This window comes from Lepidochelys kempii, chromosome 3 (assembly GCF_965140265.1).
Source record: "Lepidochelys kempii isolate rLepKem1 chromosome 3, rLepKem1.hap2, whole genome shotgun sequence".
NCBI lineage: Eukaryota > Metazoa > Chordata > Testudines > Cheloniidae > Lepidochelys > Lepidochelys kempii.
The window spans coordinates 69,036,609-69,061,940 of NC_133258.1; the positions used below are offsets into that span (position 1 = coordinate 69,036,609).

The window sequence follows — 25,332 nt, forward strand, 5'->3', positions numbered from 1 at the left end:
AATTCCACTAGGAGATGAGGCAGGGGTGATGGATTCTTCCTAAAAGCGAGAGGGGGCCATGAGGCCCCACCCCCTCCATGGCCCTGCCCCTGCCCCTCCTCTTTCCCCTGAGACCCCATCCACCAGCTAAGCAGAAGCTGGGTCAGGGAGCCCGGGCCCCTCCACTTGCCCTGGGTGAAGGGGCCTGAGAGTGTTGTACCAATAAAATAAAAACCAGCAGGATCTTATTAAAGGGAAAAAGGCAAAATACCACATTTATTGTGAATACAGAAAGAATCATAGTAAGCAGTTAGTTAGTTATAGCTATAACATTCCATTCAATCTCATATTTAGTCACACATTCATTCATACAAACACACACACACACACACAGATTCTGCAAGGTTGTTATCATAGTTACCAGCCTTAGATTTCAGAGTAACAGCCGTGTTAGTCTGTATTCGCAAAAAGAAAAGGAGGACTTGTGGCACCTTAGAGACTAACCAATTTATTAGAGCATAAGCTTTCGTGAGCTACAGCTCACTTCCTCAGATGCATATCGTGGAAACTGCAGCAGGCTTTATATATACACAGAGAATATGAAACAATACCTATTCCCACCCCACTGTCCTGCTGGTAATAGCTTATCTAAAGTGATTTCCAGCACAAATCCAGGTTTTCTCACCCTCCACCCCCCCACACAAATTCACTCTCCTGCTGGTGATAGCCCATCCAAAGTGATAACTCTTTACACAATGTGCATGACAATCAAGCTGGGCTATTTCCTGCATAAATCCAGGTTCTCACATCCCCCCCACCCCCATACACACACAAACTCACTCTCCTGCTGGTAATAGCTCATCCAAACTGTTGCTCATGCCAAGCCACTGTCCAGGTGGCCTGGACATGAGGAGGGAGCAGGGCCTTGTCAGATGCTCATCTGATGCTCCTGGAAGTTGGTTTGCAGAATCAGACCCCAAAGTTCTCACTTTTTAGAGTCTATTTTTATAGGAATTTCTTCCTATGCCAGTCTAGGGGAATTGCTTCATCATGCTGTTGCTGAATCAATCAGCAGATAGCACATTCCTGACGGCTCCAAGATGTTATCTTGTTCTTTGGTTCTCCCATCCTTGAGGCTGTTGGGTGGATTCCAGTCTGCCCTCCGGGGGGGGGGGGGGGCCCTCTGGTTATTTCCACTTGACGCCTTCTTCAGCCGATGGACACTGGATTCTTAGGCTGGCACCTCCCTGATCATTCAGTTATTATCCACACCAAGCATCCATCCACATACATCCTCTATCTCTATTTTAATCACAATTGTTAATACAACAAAAGGGCGGGGAGTCCCTGGGTGCTGTTTCTGTTGTTACAGAGTATTGCTTTGAGTCTCTCTCTGTGAATTGCTTTGAGAACAGACTCTGTCTTAGAATGTACTAACACAATTAGCAGCTTGCAAGTTTCACACATAGAGGGAGAGAAACAGTACCAAAAACCAAGAGACCTCTTAATTAGTAATACCCTGGAATTTAAACTCTGGGGAATCAAACTCATTTGTGATTTTAATACAGAACTTCTTTAATATGATCCAACATAATCCCCCTTTTGACACTAAGATTTATAATCGTCAGTGTCACTTTCTATGTAGCCTATTCAAGAGAAAGTACTGTGAGGCAATTTGAGTTTGTGATTCCAATTCATGCCACATACATGATCCTAGTGATGTATCTTTACTACAAGGTTCTGGGGCAACAGGCAAGGTGAGGCACACCCACTTTTGAGGAGTCCATTCGGTACAACCTCTAGTGTCCAATAGCTTCCCTCCCTCCCCAGCCCACTGGCTCAAGTTCCAGGGTAGCCAAAAGGATCCCATGTGTAATATGGGGAGTGGGTTAACCTTCAATACCTTTGCCTCCAGGGACTGTTGGTGTGCAATTTTGACAACAATTTCTCCCATTAACAAGTCTGGTTTACAATACTGGAAACATATTGCATCCATTCATATTGATAAGTGTCAAACAATGATCTCTGTCTTTTTTAACAAATGCATCAAACCCTTAATATTTCCCAATATGACCCAGAACATTTTGTGTTCCAAAGTAGCTAGTGCAAGTATCTGCATTTCAGTGCATCCCAGAGCTATGGCTGTGTAGTTTCCTATTTCTAATATATATATATTTTTTTATGGATAAGCCATGTGGTAGTATTAAGCCATTACTAAAGATTCCATCGGCCTTTTAGGTTACCCAGACCAATTTGGACCAAGTCTACATTGGCATGTACTTGTTTTTGTATCAGGCTGTCCTGTAGCTGGGACAGAAAGCTTAATTTATTTTTAAGTTCCTGGAGGTCTTCAGTATTTTTTTTTTAAACACACAACAGTGCTAGCAACAACACAAAACACAAGACAAAACATAGAACACAGAACACAATTTCTATTGTGACAGTAGATTCATGGTATTGGGTTGCTTTTCAGCTGGCAGCTTTTCCTGATTTTCTGAAAGACAAAAAAACATGTTTCTACCCCTTTTGGGGTGGCAGATTATTGCTTAAAATATTTCTTTTACAAATACCCTTGCTGATTGCAGGCAAAACAGAGAAATTGCCCCCATATTTTCCTGTTTTTGTTCTATAGGCAGGCCAGGTTTCAAAGGCTTTTATCTTTTAAGGGTTATGGGGAAATTATACCACTGTTTAGTCATTAAATCCCTGAGTTTTCCTTCTTATACAGCAGACCAAGTTTATAATGTTTTTCCTGCTGTGTTAAGCTTTAAGTTGTATTTACAGGTAATAACTGAGAAGCATCATTACCATACGACCTTAAAGGATTTTTCCAAAAATCATACACACTATACGTTGTTACAGGGATACTTATTATCATTAAATTTATTAAAATTATCTTGTTATCCCATGCCTTTTATTTAGACAATTTGTTTGCTGACCAGGTATGTCCTTTATCTGCAGCTCCTTTGTGCTGCTAGTTCTTTCCTTCCTTTATCATTTAGGTAATTTGCATTTTCACAGAAACTTCCTGCTTTTGGATTTAAAGCCATCAGCAGCTCAGAGACTCTATCTTAAAAGGGACACAATCAACTTTCACCGGAGTTTTGATTACTTTTAACTTCTGCTTCCAAAACACACAGCAATCTGAAAAAGAAAACCCAACCTATTGTGGCTCCCTTTGGAGCCCTAATAGCATTTTAATTAAGTAGCATGGTATGTTTGCATTTCTTTTGCCCCTTCTACAATATACCCTGCACATGTTCTGGGGCAAATGCACATTCCTTCCATAGTTTAACTTCTATAACATTATCCAGATCCATTTTTACATAAGGTGTCACTATTTCTTTTTTTTGCTTACAGAGTTTTCATGTACCTTTATCAAAGTGACAGTCTGATTACTCAGAGCCATTTTAAGACTCAGTATTTCTAACATTGCTTCTTTTTGTTTTGTGCACCTCACCCCTGCTGTTGCTTCAGAGAGGCACTGTCTTTTTTTATTTTTATTTTTTTACTACAACTCTCATCTGCTATTTTGTTACAAAAACAAACAAACAAAAAACAAACAAAGAATCCAAATTTTTTTTTTATATATTCTCCTGATTTTGACTGCCCTGCTGCAGCCACAACTTAAAAACATTTTAAATTTTGTAAAGCATTGAGTTACCTTTTAAGGGTTAAATGCCAAATCCCAAAGCCAAACAACACTAATTACCTGTGTCTAGCAAAAAGGTCTGTCAGTTTTGCAACTTTGAATTAAAGAGTCAAATGGATTTTTAGTGGCATTAACAAAAACAAAACTAACTGGTCCTTAGAACTTTACATATTTACACACACACAGACAGATACATACACATTTTCTTTTCCTTAACATCCCTTCCACACTGCTCTGTTTTTTACATCTTACATTCCCTTTATACATTTGAGGCAGTTAAGTTCCAATAGAACCCTCTTATGTTCTTTTAGCAAATTTGACTAAATTGTCCAGTCAAATGATTTTAATCAGAGAGTTTATTTTTGCCTGGCTAATTTACAGACATTCCTTTGGAAAAGGGCCCATTTTTCTTTCAGAATGGCTGCAAAGAAACCAAGAATGCTCTAACACTTTTCCTTTTTAACATTTTCGGTTAAAAGTTGTTTGGGTGAAATACAAAGTTTAACTGCTTAATTCCCTCCAGCCTCTGCAGAGTTAACTTTTTTTTTTTTTTTACTCTCTTTTCTCTTTGTAATTATGCCTGGGGGTGCCGTACATAGGACCTTCTCCCCCTTTACCTGCCTCCCTCCAGCCTCTGCAGAGTTAACTTTTTCACTCTTTTTGTATTCCTGGAGTGCCTCTTTCACTATTTTCATCTGGCTTTGGGTATTTGTAGCCAGCACCTTCCAATTGTCTGCTCCCTTTTCCATTTGTGCCTTTTCCTCTTTACATGAAGACAAGCGGAGGGAAGAATCCTTACATGCCTCCCACAACAACCAAATTGCTGCTGCATCTCTTTTGGCAGCACTAGAAGGTTTGTATATGAGGATATACTGAGCCAATCTATCCTCTAGGTCCGAAATAGTGCAGACATCAGCTAGGGCTTGTTTAGTCCAAGGACTGTGCCCACATTTTTGAAGGATTTGTTTAAAAGGTGTAATTTCTTTAACAAAAGGTGAGGTTGGAGTTCCTTCTGACTCCATTCCTCCCTCTGGTACTGGCTTACCCTGTTTTCTTTTAAACATCTTAACATGGATATTTCAATCTCTTTGTCACTGCTGGTATTACTTAGCAAGTGACACAGCCTAGATTCTGAAATCATAGCTTAATCTATGCGTTTTTCCCCTGCTACCTTCCCGGAGGCCAGCAGGTCCCCTGCTACCTTCTCGGAGGCCAGCAGGTCCAGTTAACCTATTTCTCCCTGCTACCTTCTCGGAGGCCAGCAGGTCTGGTTAACCTGTTTCTCCCTGCTACCTTCTCGGAGGCCAGCAGGTCCGGTTAATCTGTTCTTCCCTGCTACCTTCTCGGAGGCCAGCAGGTCCCCTGCTACCTTCTCGGAGGCCAGCAGGTCCCCTGCTACCTTCTCGGAGGCCAGCAGGTCCCCTGCTACCTTCTCGGAGGCCAGCAGGTCCCCTGCTACCTTCTCGGAGGCCAGCAGGTCCCCTGCTACCTTCTCGGAGGCCAGCAGGTCCCCTGCTACCTTCTCGGAGGCCAGCAGGTCCCCTGCTACCTTCTCGGAGGCCAGCAGGTCCCCTGCTACCTTCTCGGAGGCCAGCAGGTCCCCTGCTACCTTCTCGGAGGCCAGCAGGTCCCCTGCTACCTTCTCGGAGGCCAGCAGGTCCCCTGCTACCTTCTCGGAGGCCAGCAGGTCCCCTGCTACCTTCTCGGAGGCCAGCAGGTCCCCTGCTACCTTCTCGGAGGCCAGCAGGTCCCCTGCTACCTTCTCGGAGGCCAGCAGGTCCCCTGCTACCTTCTCGGAGGCCAGCAGGTCCCCTGCTACCTTCTCGGAGGCCAGCAGGTCCCCTGCTACCTTCTCGGAGGCCAGCAGGTCCCCTGCTACCTTCTCGGAGGCCAGCAGGTCCCCTGCTACCTTCTCGGAGGCCAGCAGGTCCCCTGCTACCTTCTCGGAGGCCAGCAGGTCCCCTGCTACCTTCTCGGAGGCCAGCAGGTCCCCTGCTACCTTCTCGGAGGCCAGCAGGTCCCCTGCTACCTTCTCGGAGGCCAGCAGGTCCCCTGCTACCTTCTCGGAGGCCAGCAGGTCCCCTGCTACCTTCTCGGAGGCCAGCAGGTCCCCTGCTACCTTCTCGGAGGCCAGCAGGTCCCCTGCTACCTTCTCGGAGGCCAGCAGGTCCCCTGCTACCTTCTCGGAGGCCAGCAGGTCCCCTGCTACCTTCTCGGAGGCCAGCAGGTCCCCTGCTACCTTCTCGGAGGCCAGCAGGTCCCCTGCTACCTTCTCGGAGGCCAGCAGGTCCCCTGCTACCTTCTCGGAGGCCAGCAGGTCCCCTGCTACCTTCTCGGAGGCCAGCAGGTCCCCTGCTACCTTCTCGGAGGCCAGCAGGTCCCCTGCTACCTTCTCGGAGGCCAGCAGGTCCCCTGCTACCTTCTCGGAGGCCAGCAGGTCCCCTGCTACCTTCTCGGAGGCCAGCAGGTCCCCTGCTACCTTCTCGGAGGCCAGCAGGTCCCCTGCTACCTTCTCGGAGGCCAGCAGGTCCCCTGCTACCTTCTCGGAGGCCAGCAGGTCCCCTGCTACCTTCTCGGAGGCCAGCAGGTCCCCTGCTACCTTCTCGGAGGCCAGCAGGTCCCCTGCTACCTTCTCGGAGGCCAGCAGGTCCCCTGCTACCTTCTCGGAGGCCAGCAGGTCCCCTGCTACCTTCCTGGAGGCCAGCAGGTCTGGTTAACCTAATAGAAATGCCTAGCTCACTAGAGCTGGCGGTGTGCACACCAATATTTACAATAACTGAGGTTTTTTACCAATATTCCCCCTTTCGCAATTCTCCACCAAAATGTTGTACCAATAAAATAAAAACCAGCAGGATCTTATTAAAGGGAAAAAGGCAAAATACCACATTTATTGTGAATACAGAAAGAATCATAGTAAGCAGTTAGTTAGTTATAGCTATAACATTCCATTCAATCTCATATTTAGTCACACATTCATTCATACAAACACACACACACACACAGGTTCTGCAAGGTTGTTATCATAGTTACCAGCCTTAGAGTTGCTCATGCCAAGCCACTGTCCAGGTGGCCTGGACATGAGGAGGGAGCAGGGCCTTGTCAGATGCTCATCTGATGCTCTTGGAAGTTGGTTTGCAGAATCAGACCCCAAAGTTCTCACTTCTTAGAGTCTATTTTTATAGGAATTTCTTCCTATGCCAGTCTATGGGAATTGCTTCATCATGCTGTTGCTGAATCAATCAGCAGATAGCACATTCCTGACGGCTCCAAGATGTTATCTTGTTCTTTGGTTCTCCCATTCTTGAGGCTGTTGGGTGGATTCCAGTCTGCCCTCCGCGGGGGGGGGGGGGTCCTCTGGTTATTTCCAATTGACGCCTTCTTCAGCCGATGGACACTGGATTCTTAGGCTGGCACCTCCCTGATCATTCAGTTATTATCCACACCAAGCATCCATCCACATACATCCCCTATCTCTATTTTAATCACAATTGTTAATACAACAAAAGGGCGGGGAGTCTCTGGGTGCTGTTTCTGTTGTTAGAGTATTGCTTTGAGTCTCTCTCTGTGAATTGCTTTGAGAACAGACTCTGTCTTAGAATGTACTAACACAATTAGCAGCTTGCAAGTTTCACACAGAGAGGGAGAGAAACAGTACCAAAAACCAAGAGACCTCTTAATTAGTAATACCCTGGAATTTAAACTCTGGGGAATCAAACTCATTTGTGATTTTAATACAGAACTTCTTTAATATGATCCAACAAGAGCAGCCCCTGGCCCGTTTCCCTGCTCCCAGGCCCCCCATCCAGGGCACATGGAGGGTCCACAGCTGCCAGCGCAGCTCTTAGCCTGACCCGGCTCCGGCTTCTGACCTGGGGGCAAGGCCTCAGGAGCTGAAGAGTCACAGCCGGGCCATAGTAAGAGTCACCCGGGCAGCTTTGGGGAGCCGCGGACCCTCCACCTGCCCTGGGCGGGGGCCCAAGGAGTGGGGACATGGGCCAGCGGCTGCTTTCGGCCCCCCATCCCAGGCAGGTGGAGGGTCCACAGCTGCCCAGGCTCCCTGTGCCTCTGACCCAAGCCAGGCTCCAGCTTCCAGCCTGGGCAGGGCCTCAGGGGGAAGAGGAGGAGCAGGGGGCCAGGCCCATCCGTCCACTTTCAAAAGTGGGAAGGCCATGGCCTCTTGGCCCCCCCTGTTCTGGGGCCCCTATGGCAAGATGCCTAAAAGTTAGGCCATGTCTATGCAAAAGCGGCACAGCTATGATGTGCTATTGTAGCACTGTAATGTAGATGTTTCCTACACTGTCAGAAGGGATTTCTCCATTGATGTAGTTAATCCACCTCTCTGAGAGGCAGTAGCTAGGTTAATGGAAGAATTGTTCCTCTGACCTACCTGCACCTACAGGTATAGGTTGACCGATGTCACATAGAGTGTGAAATTTTTCACAGCCCTGAGCAATGTAGAAAGGTCAATATAATTTTTAGGTGTAGACCAGGCCTTAGGTGGTACAATGCTCAGTCCCCTTGTGAATCTATCTCCTAAATGTTTCAGTTCAGGCAAATCTCCTCCATCATCGTGGTAAAGGTCGCACCTGTACAACAGCACTATAATTCTCTTTTTTTCATTTTTACTGATCTTGCAGTCTGCAAACTGTCCCTTGTAAGCAAGTCACTTACAAACAAGATCATAAAGTGTTTGCTTCAGATTTATACACTTAACTGATTGTCTACAAAATCAATATGCACTATAGGTATTGTTTTTCTAACAATTTCCAGAACAGTATCCTGTCACGCATTCTAGAATGCTCACTGTTAAAGACAGGGCTCGGGCAAGTGCTCTTTGGAGACGAGATATTTTTTAATAAAAGAAAGAGATAGGCAATGTGAAAAATGTAAATGCAGAAAGAGAAATGTGAGTCAGTGATTACACTGCTTTGAAAGCTCAGACTCTGCACTTGCAGAGAGAAGCTGATGCACAAAATAAAAGCAACCAAACAAAAATTTTCAGTTGACCACATAAAGGCATCCTGATATTAGCTTTGTCCTAAAAGACAAAATAGTTTCACTAGAATTCTACAAATGGGGGGAAAGGGCAGGTTAAAACAATATATGTATTCAGTATAATATATATCTTTTAGGTGCTCTATAACTTAAGGAGAAAAGTCTTCTATAATATCAAGGGTCCTGCAAATGACTGAGAACCTTTGAGTAAAATTAGTCTCTTTGTGCCTTTGAGTAGAATATGATTAGGATCAAAGTGGTAACACAGTTTAATTCAAATCTGAGCACACGTGGCACTTACATTTCAGTGATCCAACCTTCAATCAGTGAGCACTCTGTGTTTGGAGAATGCTTTCACTACCTGGAGACAATCTAAGCAAGCTGGCCCATGTTGCCTGGTGGCAGAGTGGGGTGCTTGGAGAATGGCTTGGTCCCAAGCTGGATCAGCTGCTGCAGCCGTGAAAAGTGAGCTTATCTGCTTTTCAGCTATTGGTTTCTTTTTAATTAAAGTGAAATGTTCACAGGAGTAGCTGTTATCTCCCAAAAGCCAGTAAGTTAAATGTCTGTTTAATTAACTGCAATTACTTTAATTGGGTCAGAAGAGAAATAAGAAAAAATAATGTAACAATAAAAATGAATTGAGTTAGCACTATGAGAAGATCCTTATTTAAAGCTACAATGGGTCCACTCCATTCTTCTCTCCCATTTGAACTCTGTCACACAGAATGTTTCAGACCTTTAAGGCAAATGCTGTTTCACTATATACTTTATTATCATGTCTTTCACAGTTTGGGCCTTGTAAATGTGTCATAGCAATAGTAAATGATGAATTTCTTTCTATTTTAATGATAGAATAAACTGGTCTGTGCATCATTCATACTACTCAAGTTAATATTATGCTGCATTAGCAATATCGGTGGCAGCCTAGAATGCTGTGACATTGTTGGATCTTCTCACAGACTTCAAGGCCAGAAGGGACCATCATGATCATCTAGTCTGACCACCTGCACATTGCAGGCCACAGAACCTCACCCACCCACTCCTGAAATAGACCCATAATCTCTGGCTGAGTTACTGAAGTCCTCAAATCTTGACTTAAAGACCAAGTTACAGAGAATTCACCATTTACTCTAGTTCAAACCAGCAAGTGATTCGTTCCCCATGCTGCAGAGGAAGGCGAAAACCCCCAGGGTCTTTGCCAATCTGACCTTGGGAAAATTCCTTTCCGATTACAAATGTGGCAGTCAGTTAGACCCTGAACATGTGGTTGCCGCATAATAATAGTTGTCAATAAATACATGACCCATAAAATTGTAATGAGATATAGTCTCTTAGGGTTATTTCAGTTTAGGGGTTTTTGATTACTTTTTTTTTTTATTTTGGCTTTAATTTAAGGAAATATGGAAGAGTTCAGACATATTTAAAATACTCAGTATTACCAACTCTTGCAATACTTGGTGTTTTTCTTAAGGTCTCAGATCCTGGAGCCATGTAAATATATGAGAATCTTAGCTTTTGTTTAAAAAAAATTCTAGCTTTCACAGTAGTGGAGAAAAGCTTGAAAACATGAGCCCTGAAGGCACAAAACACAGAAAAGAAATACAATTAACCCAAAATGTATTATTTTAAAAATCAGCCTCATGATTTTAAACCAATTTCATCATTTATTGGCGGCATTTTTGAATGCTTAGGGTTGGCAATACTGCTGTAAAAATTAATAATGTCTTCAATCTCACTAGAAAAAAACAGCCCCCTTAAGAACAATTTATAACTCACCTGCCAGTTGTCTAGCACCCTCTGTACGGGAGCAAACTATTCAATTATTCAACTACCCCAATTATATTCAGTTATCTGGATCTAAATACTTGCAGTCAAGTATGACAAAAACATGGCAATCTTCACTTTTTAGTGTTTTATTATAGTCTGTCATTATAGTCTGTCATACTGATTGTATCAGACAAGTCATTTTTGTGATTATTACTTCTCGCTGTCTCCAGACTTTCCTTTTCTGTACACATTCCACATTTCTTCTATTCATTTGTTTTGGCAAACACCATGTAGGTGAGCTGGACTGTACAGGATTCCCAGTCTGGGAAGCGAAAGGCTCTGACTGGTAATCAGAACCAGGTCTCCTGTATGGTACTGTGGAACGTCTTTTCTCTCTCACTGTGTGGCTGAGATCATGGAATTTGTTTCAGCACCACAGACTCAAAATAGCTGCAGAGAATGAACAAACCAGCACAAAGATAAGATCTTGTAAGACTGATGTAATGAGATACAACTAAGAGATCTTAATTCTATGCCCTTTTCTTCCCTAGATATTGTTGGTCCTTGGAAGTATGGAACCAAAATTAATGTTAAACTGGCTATCTAGTAATGCTGTAATAATTTTTAAACTAGGTGCTAAGTAACCCCCATATTGCATCTGGGATAGTCTTCTGGTGAGAAGTTGTAACAATGAGCTGTAGGTGTTTTCAGGAATTAAAGATACTAAACTGTTAGTCTGCAATAGTAAACCATATAATGGTTCCATTACTCTTGGAAACCTTAATGATTGTAGTTTATTGGTATTGCTTTCAACAACAGCCAGTATTTGAATGGTATGTGTGATGTAAATATAGTTACAGTATATGGAATGTGTGTATGATATCTGTATAAAGTATGTGTATGTGTATATTTATATGGATTCAAAATTAGATGGGACAGGCACTGATTAAAATAAATTGCTTCTTTTTACAGGGTGATCAGACGGCCTTGCACCGAGCTACTGTTGTAGGAAATACAGATGTAATAGCAACTCTCATTCAAGAGGGTTGCGCTTTGGACAGACAAGACAAGGTAATGAGAAGACCTGTTGGATAATAACTGCACTAGACTGTAATATTATCATTCTTTGGAATATGCTGTTTAGAATTTATACTCTGGAGTAAACCATTTAATTTGAATTTAATAGCAATTATGCAGATAAGAAACCCCACTTCCCTTTGGAAATATACTCCTGTTTTACTTACATTTGACATAAGTAGATCATCTCTGAGCCAGGAGTCTGACTTTCTCCTCATGATGCTGATTGTTGGCAACATGATAAAGACCACAGGCTTCAAAGGAAACATTGGGAATCAGCCAGCTAGTGAGGCAGGTGTAGGTCAGTGGAGGCTGAGCAGTGCTGTTTGTTAAGCAAAGATACGAACTGAATGTCTGTGAAGGAACCATGTTGATACCTCTTCAGAGGTATCATTAGTTAGGGAGGGAATCATTTCTTTGTCATTTGCAACTGGAAGTCATTTACCTGATATAATCAGAGATGCTTCTGCCCAACTAAGTAATATATATGTGGCCAGACAGGGCAATAAAAAGTGCTGGTTGCTGAGCAACATAATGTACCACTACCCCGTCAAGTTGACTCCCAATATATTTCTAGACTAATCAGATAGAGAATCAAGTTAAATAGTACCCTGGGGGCAACAATACATAGGGTAGTGCTGCAATATTGATTCTCTAGGAAGTGCTTTGGACTGTAGAGAAAACATGAGCTAAGTAGGTCTATATGTGAAAGCTCATATTCTACTTCAGATTTTATTTAATCCACATTTTAGATAAGGCTATTAATAAAAGCCAGTATCTACTAACCACACACTCTCACACACACACACACATTCTCTCTCTCTGCTTAGGTCAGAAGCTGAGTTCTAGGCAGAGGGAGACATCCAAAACTATAAAGCAAAAGCCTTCTATGGGGTTTGCTTTACTAGCCACCTGTATGAGGTTTCAGGAGAGTCTTCTCCCCAGCCCTTGAACTTCCTTGGTGTCTGCAGACCCAGCACCAAAATGAAAGCAAAAAGTCTGATAGGACCCTTACCCCTCTCTGGGATGGTATTGGGATACCCTTTTCACCCCCAGATCTTATTTTTTGCCTTCAGTCCTGTAGCACAAATGTATGTGCCCTGGTGAGAATTCACTGCATTTCTCAACTATGCACAGTGTAAAAACCCATTGCCATGTACGTATGGGGAAGGAAAGCAAGCCAAAATGGGGAAAGAATGGGTTAAAGAATATTTAGATAAATTGTATATATTCAGGTCAGCAGGCCTGAGGAAATTCATCCTAAGGTACTTAAGGAAATAGCTGAGGCAATCTCAGAACCACTAGCGATTATCTTTGAGAACTCATGGAGGAAATCTGAGGTCCCAGAGGACTGGAGAAGAGGAAACATAGTACCTAAGTTCCCCTAGCATTTAAAAGGGAAACAAAGAGGACCCAAGGAATTACAGACCAGTCAGCCTAGCTTTGATACCTGGAAAGATACTGAAAAAAGTTAACCAATTTGAAAGCAAAGGATAGAGGATAATAGGGTTTAAGGAACAGTTATCTGGTTTGCTGTCAGACTGGGAGAGTGTATCTATTGGGGTGCATAGGGGCCTGTTCTGGGTCTGGTACTAATCAATATTTTCATTAATGACTTGAATAATGAAGGAGAGAGTGTGCTTATAAAATCTGCAGATGAGACCAAGATGGGAGGGGTAGAAAGCATTTTGGAGCAGAGGATTAGAATTGAAAACAACCTTGACAAATTGGAGAATTGGTCTGAATTCAACAAGATTAAATTAAATAAAGACAAGTGCAAAGTACTACACATAAGAATGAAAAACAACTACAAAATGGGGAATAACTGGCTAAGCAGCAGTACTGCCTGAAAAGGACCTAGGGGGTTACAGTGGATCACAAATTCAATATGAGTCAACAGTGTGATGCAGTTGCAAAAAAGAGGCTAAAATCATTCTAGGGTGTATTAACAAGAGTGTTGTATGTAAGACATGGGAGATAACAGTCCTACTCTACTTAGCACTGGTGAGGCCTCATGTGGAGTACTGTGTGCCATACTTTAAGAAAGATGTGGACAAACTGGAGAGAATCTAGAGAACAAGAAAAACGATAAAAGGTTTAGCAACCTGACCTATGAGGAAAGGTTAAAAAAACTGGGCATGTTTAGCCTTGAGAAAAGACTGAGGGGGGGACCTAATAACAGTCTTCAGATATTTTAAGGGCTGGTATAGAAATGATGGTGATCAATTGTTCTCAGTCTGCACTGAAGGGAGGACAAGAAGTAATGGACTTAGTATGCAGCAAGGATGATTTAGCTTAGATATTAGGAAAAACGTTCTAACTACAAAGTGCTGGAACAGGCTTCCAAGGGAGGTTGTGTAATTTCCATCATTGAAGGCTTTTAACAGATTGCACAACCTGTCACGGATGGTCTAGGCTTTCTTGGTCCTGTCTCAGTGTAGTGGGTTGGACTAGAGAACCTCTCAAGGTCCCTTCCAGCCCAGCATTTCTATGATTCTATATAAACACCACCACAGTCATCAGTTAAATCATACTGTATGGAACTTCATAGAGAATTCCCATCACCTTTTGTTCCAAATACAGGTCACTAAAGGACAATTCTTGATTAGCTGTTACTATCTTTAGGGCTTATAGTCTTTCTGCGACAGCCACTGGAAGACAAGTCAATCACAAACACATGAACAGGTCTAATTCTAACTGTTGAAAAGGAAACCATCTACATCATAGGCTGCAATTCCCACCATCTCTTGCAGACGAAAGGATGCCAACAAAGAAAAGCAATGGAGCACATACTGCACACATGTCAGTATAATGTTATGCTTGGTTAGGAACTCAGAGGTTGGTGAAGTAGAGGCAGGGAGGGTTGAAAGTAGGAGGATGCCCATGGAAGTTGTTTAAGCCTAGGTCTAGCATACATATGCCTATCCCCAAACAGAATTAGATAGCAAGAAAAGGGAAATGATTTTTAATGCCCGAAGAGGGGTACAGCACTTACATTCTGAATGTAACATTCCTGTATGTGTGGACACAACACCCTAAACTGCTGCTCTTGTGTGTGTGCTCTTCAGGATGGGAATACAGCGCTTCATGAAGCATGTTGGCATGGATTCAGTCAGTCTGCCAAACTGCTCGTTAAAGCAGGCGCTAATGTTCTTGCCAGAAACAAGGTGAGATGCATGTAGAAAGAGCTTTCAGTTCCGATGTAAAATGGCTGTTTCTCATTGGTGGTGATCTCTGGTAATGGCATTTCTTAACAGGTGGTGGTCTAGTTCCTCGTGGGATTTCTCATTCTCTTTGAATTAATTATGCCTGGATGATTCCACTGCAACCATGAGGAAATTTTGTATTGTGACAGCTGAAACAGGAGGAGCTCAGTAATCCTTTGAATGATACATTAATTATGGCTGAAGAACACTGGAATTCTTAGAGAAACCTCTGCTGTGTCCTAATTTATATTGAGTGGATTCATTGTGATGGGCATGATTAAAATGAATATTAATTGAACTAATAGGGAAATAGCATTAAAATCCAATTTATCAGAAGTTACAGTCAAATGAATGCATAAACCACAAAACAAGGAAAACCGTATATCTTTTGTTACAATGTTTCCATTAATGTACCAGGATTTAGTCTTGTTAAAAATTTGTGAGGAACTCCAAGTGTGTCTCTCTTTCTATTATAATATCTTATGAGCAATTCAGGAGAACTGAATATATGACCCACCAGAACTGCAAACAAGATATTTTATAACACAAACATAGAGTACCAAGTGAGGACTGTAAAATTATATCATAAATTGGTGCAATATACCGTGACATAAACAATTTTGCTAAGATCAAAATGAAATACCTTTGGGAGATTTTTTTCCCCACTCACTAGTCAAAAGGTTAATGGAATAAGCTGAAAACCAGCAAGGGGCAATATATGCTAAATTAAGGTTGGGAATGTTCAGCCAGTTGAGCAGTCAGATTTCTTGGACATCACTATGTGTTGTTACAGGCAACAGGAATGTAGAGCTTCTATACTTGGTGCCACAAGTCCTCCTTTTCTTTTTGCGAATACAGATTAACACGGCTGCTACTCTGAAACCTTATTTTACCTTGTAATTTTCCTTTAAAAAACGTTCCATACAATTTCAGTAAACATGTCTATAAAACTATGAAATAAGCCAACAGTTCAAAAGAACTACAGTTGGTAAAACTAAACTATACAATGAATGGTTTCAGAGTAACAGCCGTGTTAGTCTGTATTCGCAAAAAGAAAAGGAGTACTTGTGGCACCTTAGAGACTAACCAATTTATTTGAGCATAAGCTTTCGTGAGCTACAGCTCACTTCATTGGATGCATCATTATGGCAAACATTATTCTGTGAGATCAGTACTAGCGTTTTTACATCCGTGAACAGTCTGTAACTTTCCGGTCATATTTAGGAGGCTGGGAAATCATAGGGGTCTTTTTCCAAATCAGTACAACTTGAGTCCAGTTCCTGTCACTAAAGTCAATGGGAGTTTTGCCATTCAGTAGGAGCAGGAGCCAGGTCCACTCTTTGAGCTCTAAGTTCCCTGTGCTTCCTCTGTAATTTTTGTGAATTTCTACCAAAGTGCTGCAGCCTCATTTCTCTGCCTTGCTGCTCGAATTTACACTTCTAACAGATAATAATGAAAGAACTGTACAGGCTCTTCAGAGAATAACCCAAGGGAAAAAATCTCTTCATTTAACTTTGTTCAGAGAAAAAAAGTCTGTAATGCCTGCTACAGTTCAGAGACTTGTATTCAGAACTGCACTACACAGTAATGTTGAATCAAAGACTTAAGACTCCTCTAAGAGTTCTTCCAATTCAAAATGTGCAAGCGATGACTGGTGTTTGAGCAGTAGGTGAGACATGAAAAGGAGGATAATTGGGAGGAGAATGAAAAAGAAGCAGGGAGCCTGATAATGCCTAAAACCCTTTTACTTGAGCTGATCACATTTTCAGATCCAAGCAAACCTATTGCAGGCTCAACGACAAAGATCAACAAAACAAATACTCTAAGGACTTGTCTACATGTGTGTGTGGGTGTGTGCTTTTGGATTAAGTTTGTGCACATTAACAGCTGTGGAATAACTATTCCGAAATAATTGTATCCATACAGCTTTTACTATATACTTCCCTCTTAATCAGTGTGCACACGCAGCACTGACTTCTTTTGAAATAAGCTCTCAACATATCAGGCAGGTATCCCATGGTGCTTTTCCCCGCTGCTGGTCTCTATGTATTCTGGGATTTTTCTGATGGTGCACTATAGGATACCCTACCTGAAGCCACTAGAATTCTGTGACTTGAGGTTCACAGCAGCAGATTTCCAGGATTCCTTTCCTCGTCTCCCATGGTTCATGTCTTTTGCAAGTCAGCCCATTTTCAAACTGCTGTCAGCCAGCATGGAGTGAAGCAATGCAGTCAGGGATACCATCGGAGGGACTGAAAAATTAATCTAGAATGCAGATGTGTCCACACAAACCTTCTTCTGCACTAACTTACTTCAAAATGAACTCAAGCCATTTTCAAAGTGGATTGTCCAATTTACACTAACTGGCCAGTTAATTTGAAAGAAGGATTGTGTCATGTGGACAGAGCCCATTTTATTGAAAAAACAAGCAAAAAATTGCAGTTAGTATAAAATAACCCTGCCTCACTGGTGTAGACAAGCCCTAAACTCTCAGGCCAACAAAACCCCTCAGCCCTTCAGAAGAATAAACACACAAACTTTTCCACATGTGAACTTCCACCTGTAACAAAACTCATCTTTGCTTTTCTCTGGACCCTTAGTAACTCACCAAGTTCTTTTCCTATTTCTGCCTGAAGACTTTCATGCATTGTAAATATACAAGCTCTCTGCAGCCTAAAACCATCACTCTGCCCCCATTATCTATACATGTGCTGATTTCCATAACTACCCTAATAGACTGGAAATAGCTTTGACCCTTGATTACCTAACAGACCACAGGAATTCAAACATACTTTCATTCAGGAATTAAAGTACAAAGCCATGGAGCAGCATGTTTCTTTGTGCAAAGAAACAGGAATTACATTTATAAGACAAATGTAACCATGTGCATATTTACTCACACTGTGCCCACAAACACGCACATATATGCATATGTGAGCTGACAGCCCCTCCAGGTGTAAACAGGAGAGCCGGGCATTCCATGAGGGATCCCGGGGTCTAGAATTCACTTCCACCTTTGTTTTGTCAGAGCACAAATGTGGAGACCTTCAATGAGACACACGTTTATTGAGATGGGGTGGTAGTGTTTGCTTGCTTTGTTTTTTGACTTATGTCTATTTTCTAAAGATGGCTTTTGTATTTTTCTGTCTCTTTCCTAAGGCAGGTAACACACCTCTGCACTTGGCCTGCCAAAATAGCCATTCCCAAAGTACTCGTGTTTTGTTACTTGGAGGATCTCAGGCAGATCTCAAAAATAATGTAAGCTTAAAAAAAAATATTTTTTAAAATGATTATTCTTCTTCAGCTTGTGGAAATACAGCTTTCAAAATATCAAACTTTGCCTTTCTGTTTGTTATGAGGGCTGGGAGGAAAATAACAACTAAGTGACTAAACAGTGGGGTTTAAAAATGTTTTGTGATAAGACTAATGAAGGTGTTACTTATAACCGTTTTGAAGTGGGAGGGGGACAGAAAAATTAAAGATGTATGCATTGTTTTCTGCTGTTACATGCACCTGAACGGAAGCTATCCTTGGTTGCTCATTTTGAAGACAGAGAATCATAGAATATCAGGGTTGGAAGGGACCTCAGGAGGTCATCTAGTCCAACCCCCTGCTCAAAGCAGGACCGATCCCCAATTAAATCATCCCAGGCTTTGTCAAGCCTGACCTTAAAAACTTCTAAGGAAGGAGATTCCACCACCTCCCTAGGTAACGCATTCCAGTGTTTCACCACCCTCCTAGTGAAAAAGTTTTTCCTAATATCCAACCTAAATCTCCCCCACTGCAACTTGAGACCATTACTCCTTGTCCTGTCATCCGCTACCACTGAGAATAGTCTAGATCCATCCTCTTTGCCCCACCCGAATACTGTAATAGAAGTCTGCAGGTGGAGTCCTCCCCTGTGTTTGAAAAGTGGAAATCTTTAGAGGGTTCTGTAAGAGTCCAAGGAAATTCTTCAGAGACACTCCTGGGGGGGGGGGGGGGGCTCATCTATCAAACCGAAGAACTTCACATGGTTTTGAATTTTCAAACTGCTTTCCTCCCTTTATTGGGGATCTGGCATAAAACAGAAACAAAACAAAACAAAAATTGGAGCCAGATATACCTGAGTTTAAACATAGCAAAGCCTGCAAAAGAGCACTGTACTCTAACTGCTTGAGGCCTTGCGTTTTGCATCCATTATAGAATTTCCAGCCCATGTCCAAGAACTTTGTGAATTGTGTGTGTCTATATTGGTGACCCTGTTGTAGAAGGTCATACGAGTCCCATTTTAATTATGTTGAGATACTATAAAAAGTTCACATTAGTTTTGATTTCAGTAGAACCAACCAACTCATCTAGCACACATGCAATAAAAAGGCAACACAGAAATAGAAAGGGGCATTTCCTTGCCTTGACTGGAATTCACACCCCCGCTCTGGATATTGCTAAATCTTTCCAGCCATGATTATTCATTCTTTACCAAATAGCATGTGGTGTATTAGAACTGGCTTTTCAAAAAAGTCCCTAGGATATGCTACTTCCTGACCCCTCCTACCAGGCATAATTTCTCCACCGCCTCTCCATCCACTTCCTCTACTAAGTAATTTTAGCATTGTTTGAAGCAAATGTTTTCCCCATTTGTTTCAGGTTGATAATGGTGTAATGCTTGAGATGTGTTGAAGGTCTAGGGCAGTCAATACCCTTTCCAAGTTAACAGTGCTGGGGGGAGTGGATCAGCATTTATGTCGCACTCCCCATCAGTACCCAGCCTGAGCCAGAGAAGCTAATGATTCAACCAGTGGACCAAATTTGGTGATGAATCCTGGTCACATGCCACCTGAGGCATATTGCACATATGCTAAGAAGAAGTTAACAGTGCTGGCTATATATAATGAACATAGGGCCAGAACCTCAATGGAGCTATGACAGTTTATACCAGCTGAAAATCTAGTCCATAGCTTCCTTGAGATACATCCTCTGCACTTCCCCCATTGTACAATAACAGAAACAGTTGCTTGGTTTCACTGGCTTTCCATACAAATTCAGAGGTAAAAATATAAAGCAGCTAAGCCATTTGATCCCAAAAAACAATTAAATAAAGATGCTTCTATGTCATTCACCACATCTCCAGTTCAGTGTTAAATAGCTTACTTCATCCCCAAACACCCTGACAAGCATTAGCTTTTCTATTGTGACTACATGCTTAGAGCTTTATTTCTGTTTGCAGGCAGGAGATACCTGTTTGCACGTTGCTGCTCGTTATAATCACTTGCCCATCATTAGGGTACTCCTCAGTGCTTTCTGTTCTGTCCATGAAAAGAACCAGGTCAGTGCATGAACTATTCACTGCAGCCAGGCACCCTTTTTATAGGGCTAATAACTGAAATGAGGGACCATTGATCACATATGGGGCCCACTGTAAATACTCCCTTTTAATGTTCATTTCACTGTAATCTAAAGATACCTGGGCTTCTAAGAATAGCCTTAAAGAAATGGGGTGCCTGTGGTTTGTTATCATTTCAGAACATGTTGCTGCATTTACATTTCTAATTTATAACATTTTCTATTTATTATGCTATATAGAAATATATTTCTGTTTTTTTTTTTAAATGGGAAACAGGAGTGAACTAGTGGTTAGAGCAGATTGTGATCACTAGATGTGATCACACTGGGCAAGACACTTCACCTCTTTGTGCCTCAGTTTACTCCCCGGTAAAGGAGGGATCATAATATTACCTGCCTCACAGAAGTGTAGAGAGGCAGAACTGATTAATGTTTGTAAGGCGATTTATGATGCTACATAAATTACATTTTTATTAACATTTTGTAGTATATTCTCTATTTGTCCAGTCCTTATTGCTTTAGTGGGAAGCAAAAACATGGAAAATTCAAGGAAAACTTGTGTTAAGTACAATGGAATGATTAAGCTACATGAGGATTAACCATCCAGGTTTATTTTACAGGAGAAACAAGCAAATGCTGCCCCAACTGAACAGCTTAGCTGGGTGGTACAACAGAATGGATTAGTGCATTTAAAAAAATGTACTAAATCTGCTAAGAAAAATAATTTATATGGTACTTTACGAACTAATGTTACTGAGACATTTTCCGTATAGGCATAGTGCAGGATCATACTTATGTTTTCTGATTTGTATGTACAATGTTGTTTTTCAAATGGAAAATATTACAGCAAATTGAATGGGTTTCAGCCAATTTAAATTGGCTATGCAATTTCATACATTAATATGCAGTATTGTTTAGGGGGATGAATTTAGTTGCTTGTGAGTTACTGAGTGATGATATTGACTAGGATTAGCATGGTACAAGCAGAAACCATTCTGCCTGTACTCCACAATATTACCCAGACAGCCTAAAGCTGACCTGTAACATATCTGTCTTCAGTGCCAGATTCTCCTAAATTGTTGCTGGCAAGCATATGTTATCTGTGTTGCATGTGTTCAGTGGTACCAAAGTTGTTTTTCATTTGTACTTGCAATACATGTCCAAAGGTGAAATGAATGCTCTAGTGCTCTGACCACGTATATATTGTGTAATCACTTAGGTTGCTATGTTCTAAGAGTTGTTTTAAGAAACATCAACATATCAAGTAAAAAACAAACTGTCTTATTGCAGTTTATCCAAGATCATTTTCCAGCTTGTCAAGCTCAAGAAGTGGCTCGTATGTTCGTAACACGAGGGCATCGAAGTCCAGATAATCAAACCTATAAAACTGTCTCAGAGATGAGGATACACTATAACATTCTGCCCTCAGCAATGTTGCACCCCTGCATTTGAGGACAGATTTGGGTCAAGCGCTTTTGGGTCTCCAACATAATTTTCCTCTGTGAGCATATTCACATGGATCAGTTAATTTAATAGGAATATGGCTAATCCCAACCCTAGCTGCCTTCCTCAAAATGATGTGATTTAGCCCAAATCTTAGTCTGCCTCTCTGTTGATCAGTCCTTATTAAAGTTCAGTTCATGTAACTACATTTGGACCTACTGAACCATAAAGGGGCACGAAGAAACTGGAAATGCAGTACATACAAATCAAAGATGTCTGCTAGCATGTTGTATTCTACTTTGTAAATTTCAGACTGGAGATACTGCACTTCATGTAGCTGCTGCTTTAAATCACAAAAAGGTGGTCAAACTCTTACTGGAAGCAGGGGCTGATGGGTCAATTGTCAACAATGTAAGTACACGCAGAATTACTTTGATTCTTTATGATAATGTTTCAAAGATATTTTCTGCAGATTTTTCAAATGTTGGCTGATAATATGTAGACATTAGCTGTTAAGTAAATTAAAATGCTTGATTATTTTATACAAACACACACACAACTCTTTGACTTTAGGGGAGATATTTCAGAAATTTATTTTTTTGATGCTAGTTGAAGGAAATAATGTATTTTTTTTTCTTTTCAGGCAGGTCAGACTCCTCTAGAGGTTGCTAGACAGCATGATAATCCTGACGTTGCTCTTCTCCTTGCTAAGGCACCACAGGTACATTATAAATGTCTTTATTAGTAACAAACCCCAGAGCACCCTTTGGCAGGAATGTTCTTGGATAGCTCCTGGAGCGCGCACACAGCGGCAGTTGGGTTCCAGTGTTGCTAGGGTTCTACCGCCTTAAATGCCCACTTGTGCACTGATGTGCAGGGCAAATTAGAAGAGTGTGTCCCCCTAAAAAGGCTCTGTGGGATAGCAAATAAATAAGCTTGTCTCATTACCCAGTTTTTGTAATAAGACAGTGAAAAAAGTGATGATGTTATTGATTGGAAATGCCTCCTTGCTTCAGGTCTTACGCTTTAACCGTGGAAGAAGCCTTAGAAAGAAGAGAGAAAAACTCAAGGAGGAAAGACGAGCTCAGTCTGTACCAAGAGATGAGGTGGTACAGAGTAAGGTACAGCCAAGCATTTCCAGCTTAATGTGTTGAAAGGCAGGGAAGTCTGACCTAGCGATTACAATAAAATCCTTCAGCACTGAATTCACCTTTTGTGTAGCTGTGCAGCAGGCACCTGGAGAAACACACAGGTCCCTGACTGCAACCAATCCTATATGAGTTTCCAGCTTTATAATTCTTAGGGATGCTCAGAGCAAGGTATACTGTTAACCCTGGCCAGCGCAGTGCATCTTGCATTGCTGTTGAAGACCCTCTGGTGGTGATTCTCTATGCACTACTGTGCAAAACAACTTAAAATTAGGGATGTAGCAAAGACAAGCCCTCACAACTCCCTGTCTCTGTTTTAAATAGGGCAGTGTGTCAGCTGCTGAGGATACTCACAGCAGTGACCAGGTGCCTCAGAAGAAAGGAGATCTGAAAGATGAACCACGGTCAACTTCACCAGAGCCCAAAGGAAAGAATAACAAAAAGAAAAAGCCCAGAGAAAAGGTACCAATAAATTTAAAGTAACAGAGAGGGACTACTGTTAAACAATACAGAGTTCCCATCTCCTAGCAAAGGGGTAAGTACACCATCTCTCCAGCCTTCCGGTCTGAGACAGGAGTCAGCTAATTTTCTCAGATTCCAAGCAGCAGTCATTTATTGGGTTGTTTGTTTTTTTTTGTAAATTGGGGAATGTTGTGTGTGTTTCAGATTTCAGCACTCTCAGACCCTGCTTCACCAGCTGACCAGCAGACACTCTCTGGTCCGCAGCAGAGCTTACCTAAGCATCGTAGAAGTAAACATCGTTGCTCATCTCCACCACCCCCACATGAGTTCAGAGCCTACCAGCTTTACACACTGTATCGTGGAAAGGATGGTAAAGTAATGCAGGTAAACAAGCTATCACAATAAAAAATTAGTGAAGTACAAGTGCCAACTGGATTTGAGCACAGTTAGGAAATGAAACAGAGATGGCCTCTGACTATGTATTATGTTGTTAATTCTTCAGTTTGTTGTATGGGATTCACCAGTATTTTAGAATGAAGCCTGGCAACAGTAAGGTGGTTTTATGCATACCATGAAGTGTATGTTTAAGAGGTTTTGATAAATGAAGCATTTTCTATTTGTAGACAAGGTGCACACAATGATTGAAAATGACACTAGAATCTTGCAAGTTTCCACTTTGGAATGTTATTACCTATTTCCAGTAGGAAAAGCTAGAAGCTTTATAAATGAAAAGAAATGCACAGTCTCTGCCCTGAAGAGTTTACAGTCCAAACAGAAAGCCTGAATATGTGCAATACCTTTATGTTTCAGTTTCTTCTCTTTACTAAATTGTGTCTGTTGGAGTTCAAGAATTACTAGAGGCTGGGTTTAACATACTATTGCCCCTTTTTGACCTGTAAGGTTAGCCAAAATTCAGGGTCTTGCAAGCTGTTTCCCTAAGAAGAAATTGATGTCAGGTATTTCTTTGATACAATCCTGCTTACTTACAAATAATGAACAAAGACCTTTCTCTGTGAACACAAGAAGAATTAAACAGGCTTGCTGCTTGCTTGTGTCTCCTTCTGTGGCGTTTCTCCTACTTTTTCTCAGACATGTCCCTGTACTAAAACAATATGCAGCAAAGCCCCTGAACCCATCTAGTTCTAATTCCTGAACAGCCTCCTATGTGCTTTTGTGTTGGGTAGAAGCTCCTATTGTTTCAGCTACTTGGTTCCATAAAGATGCTTTAATAGCTTCTTTACAACTATCTTAAATGAAGGGTGATGGTTATGCCCCTCCCCAATTTCACTGAGATTTAACTCAACCCATATGAAATAGAGCAGAGTGGTTAGTGAACAGGGAATACCAAACCACATAAACTCACTGCACTTCAGACACTGTAATTTGCTAACCTCGTGAATATGCAATGGATATTCCACCCATTTGTTTGACTTAGTATAGTTCCCCTAAATGTGAATCTGCAAATATTCACTTAAAGCCATTTTTAGAACAACACAAAAGCATGCAATAAATTATCAAGTGATTCCCCTATTGAAATGTAAGTGACTTTGATCTGATGGGTCTATTCCATCTAACTACTGCTGCTTTTATGCATTTTGTACCAAGACACATTCAGGAAAGCAGTGCTTCCCATCTCTGAATCTGAACATAAACCTTTATTCTCCCTTGCTGCACTTGGGGAATCGTGTATATCAGAAGGTAGGATGGAATTTAACAGAAACTGAAGAGCATCTATTGCAGACCTCATATACTCTGTTGCCATGATGGCCGGAGGCCTCAAGAAGTAGAAACTTTGGAGGAAGGATTGGAAAATTCCAGAGCCGAGCACAATGAGGACTATTCTGATGTTAGATGTGGGATTCAAGAAAGAAACCTGAGGCAGAGCTGTTATTTTATTTATTTAATTATTTCTATGGTAGTGCCCAGGAAGAGCTGGGCAATTTCTATACGTTCAATGAGGGATGGTTCCTGCTGCCCCAAGAATCCCTCAGTCTAAGGACAGAGGTAGGGAAAGGTTAAGGGGGAAAGGAACAAGAAGTAAGGATCTGCATACATGTCAGTTACATTTACTTATAGGCAGCATGGCATGAGTGGGGCTTTGAGAGACTTACGTTTGGACATAGCAGGGTTCTTGCCGATGAGCTCAGGGAGGCTGCAAGGAAGAAGGCAAAGAGATGTGTGTGAGAGAAGTTGCCAGCAGACAGGTGAGGATGAGAGGAATGCTAGTGCAGCGAAGAGGGTTATGCAATGATATATATGGGATTTTAAATTGCAATTG

The 25,332-nt window shown here is 41.8% G+C and overlaps 2 protein-coding genes across 17 annotated transcripts in view; one reads left to right on the top strand and one right to left on the bottom strand.

The window, feature by feature from the left end:
- The window catches only part of ANKRD6 (ankyrin repeat domain 6), a 174,186-nt gene that overhangs the window by 140,773 nt on the left and 8,081 nt on the right, over positions 1 to 25,332 (top strand). For 7 of the 10 annotated variants that reach the window (XM_073336726.1, XM_073336728.1, XM_073336727.1 and 4 more), the window contains 9 exons: positions 11,366 to 11,464; positions 14,539 to 14,637; positions 17,836 to 17,934; positions 19,886 to 19,984; positions 21,757 to 21,855; positions 22,088 to 22,165; positions 22,461 to 22,565; positions 22,917 to 23,054; positions 23,259 to 23,438. In XM_073336726.1, coding sequence (XP_073192827.1) covers positions 11,366 to 11,464; positions 14,539 to 14,637; positions 17,836 to 17,934; positions 19,886 to 19,984; positions 21,757 to 21,855; positions 22,088 to 22,165; positions 22,461 to 22,565; positions 22,917 to 23,054; positions 23,259 to 23,438 — 996 coding nt within the window. The remainder of the gene's footprint in view (positions 1 to 11,365; positions 11,465 to 14,538; positions 14,638 to 17,835; positions 17,935 to 19,885; positions 19,985 to 21,756; positions 21,856 to 22,087; positions 22,166 to 22,460; positions 22,566 to 22,916; positions 23,055 to 23,258; positions 23,439 to 25,332) is intronic. The other 3 variants (XM_073336730.1, XM_073336732.1, XM_073336731.1) reach the window with 2 other exon arrangements.
- Positions 1 to 25,332, bottom strand: part of LYRM2 (LYR motif containing 2) — a 62,628-nt gene that overhangs the window by 19,582 nt on the left and 17,714 nt on the right. For 2 of the 7 annotated variants that reach the window (XM_073336735.1, XM_073336738.1), the window contains exons 4-5: positions 25,166 to 25,206; positions 22,007 to 22,356 (exon numbers count right to left, since the gene is read on the bottom strand). The exons of 1 other annotated variant lie outside the window; for it this stretch is intronic. The gene's annotated coding sequence lies outside the window, so the exon portion shown is untranslated. Of the gene's footprint in view, positions 1 to 11,637; positions 11,793 to 22,006; positions 22,357 to 24,150; positions 25,207 to 25,332 lie in introns of those variants that run through there. 4 more of the 7 variants (XM_073336734.1, XM_073336737.1, XM_073336733.1 and 1 more) reach the window with 3 other exon arrangements.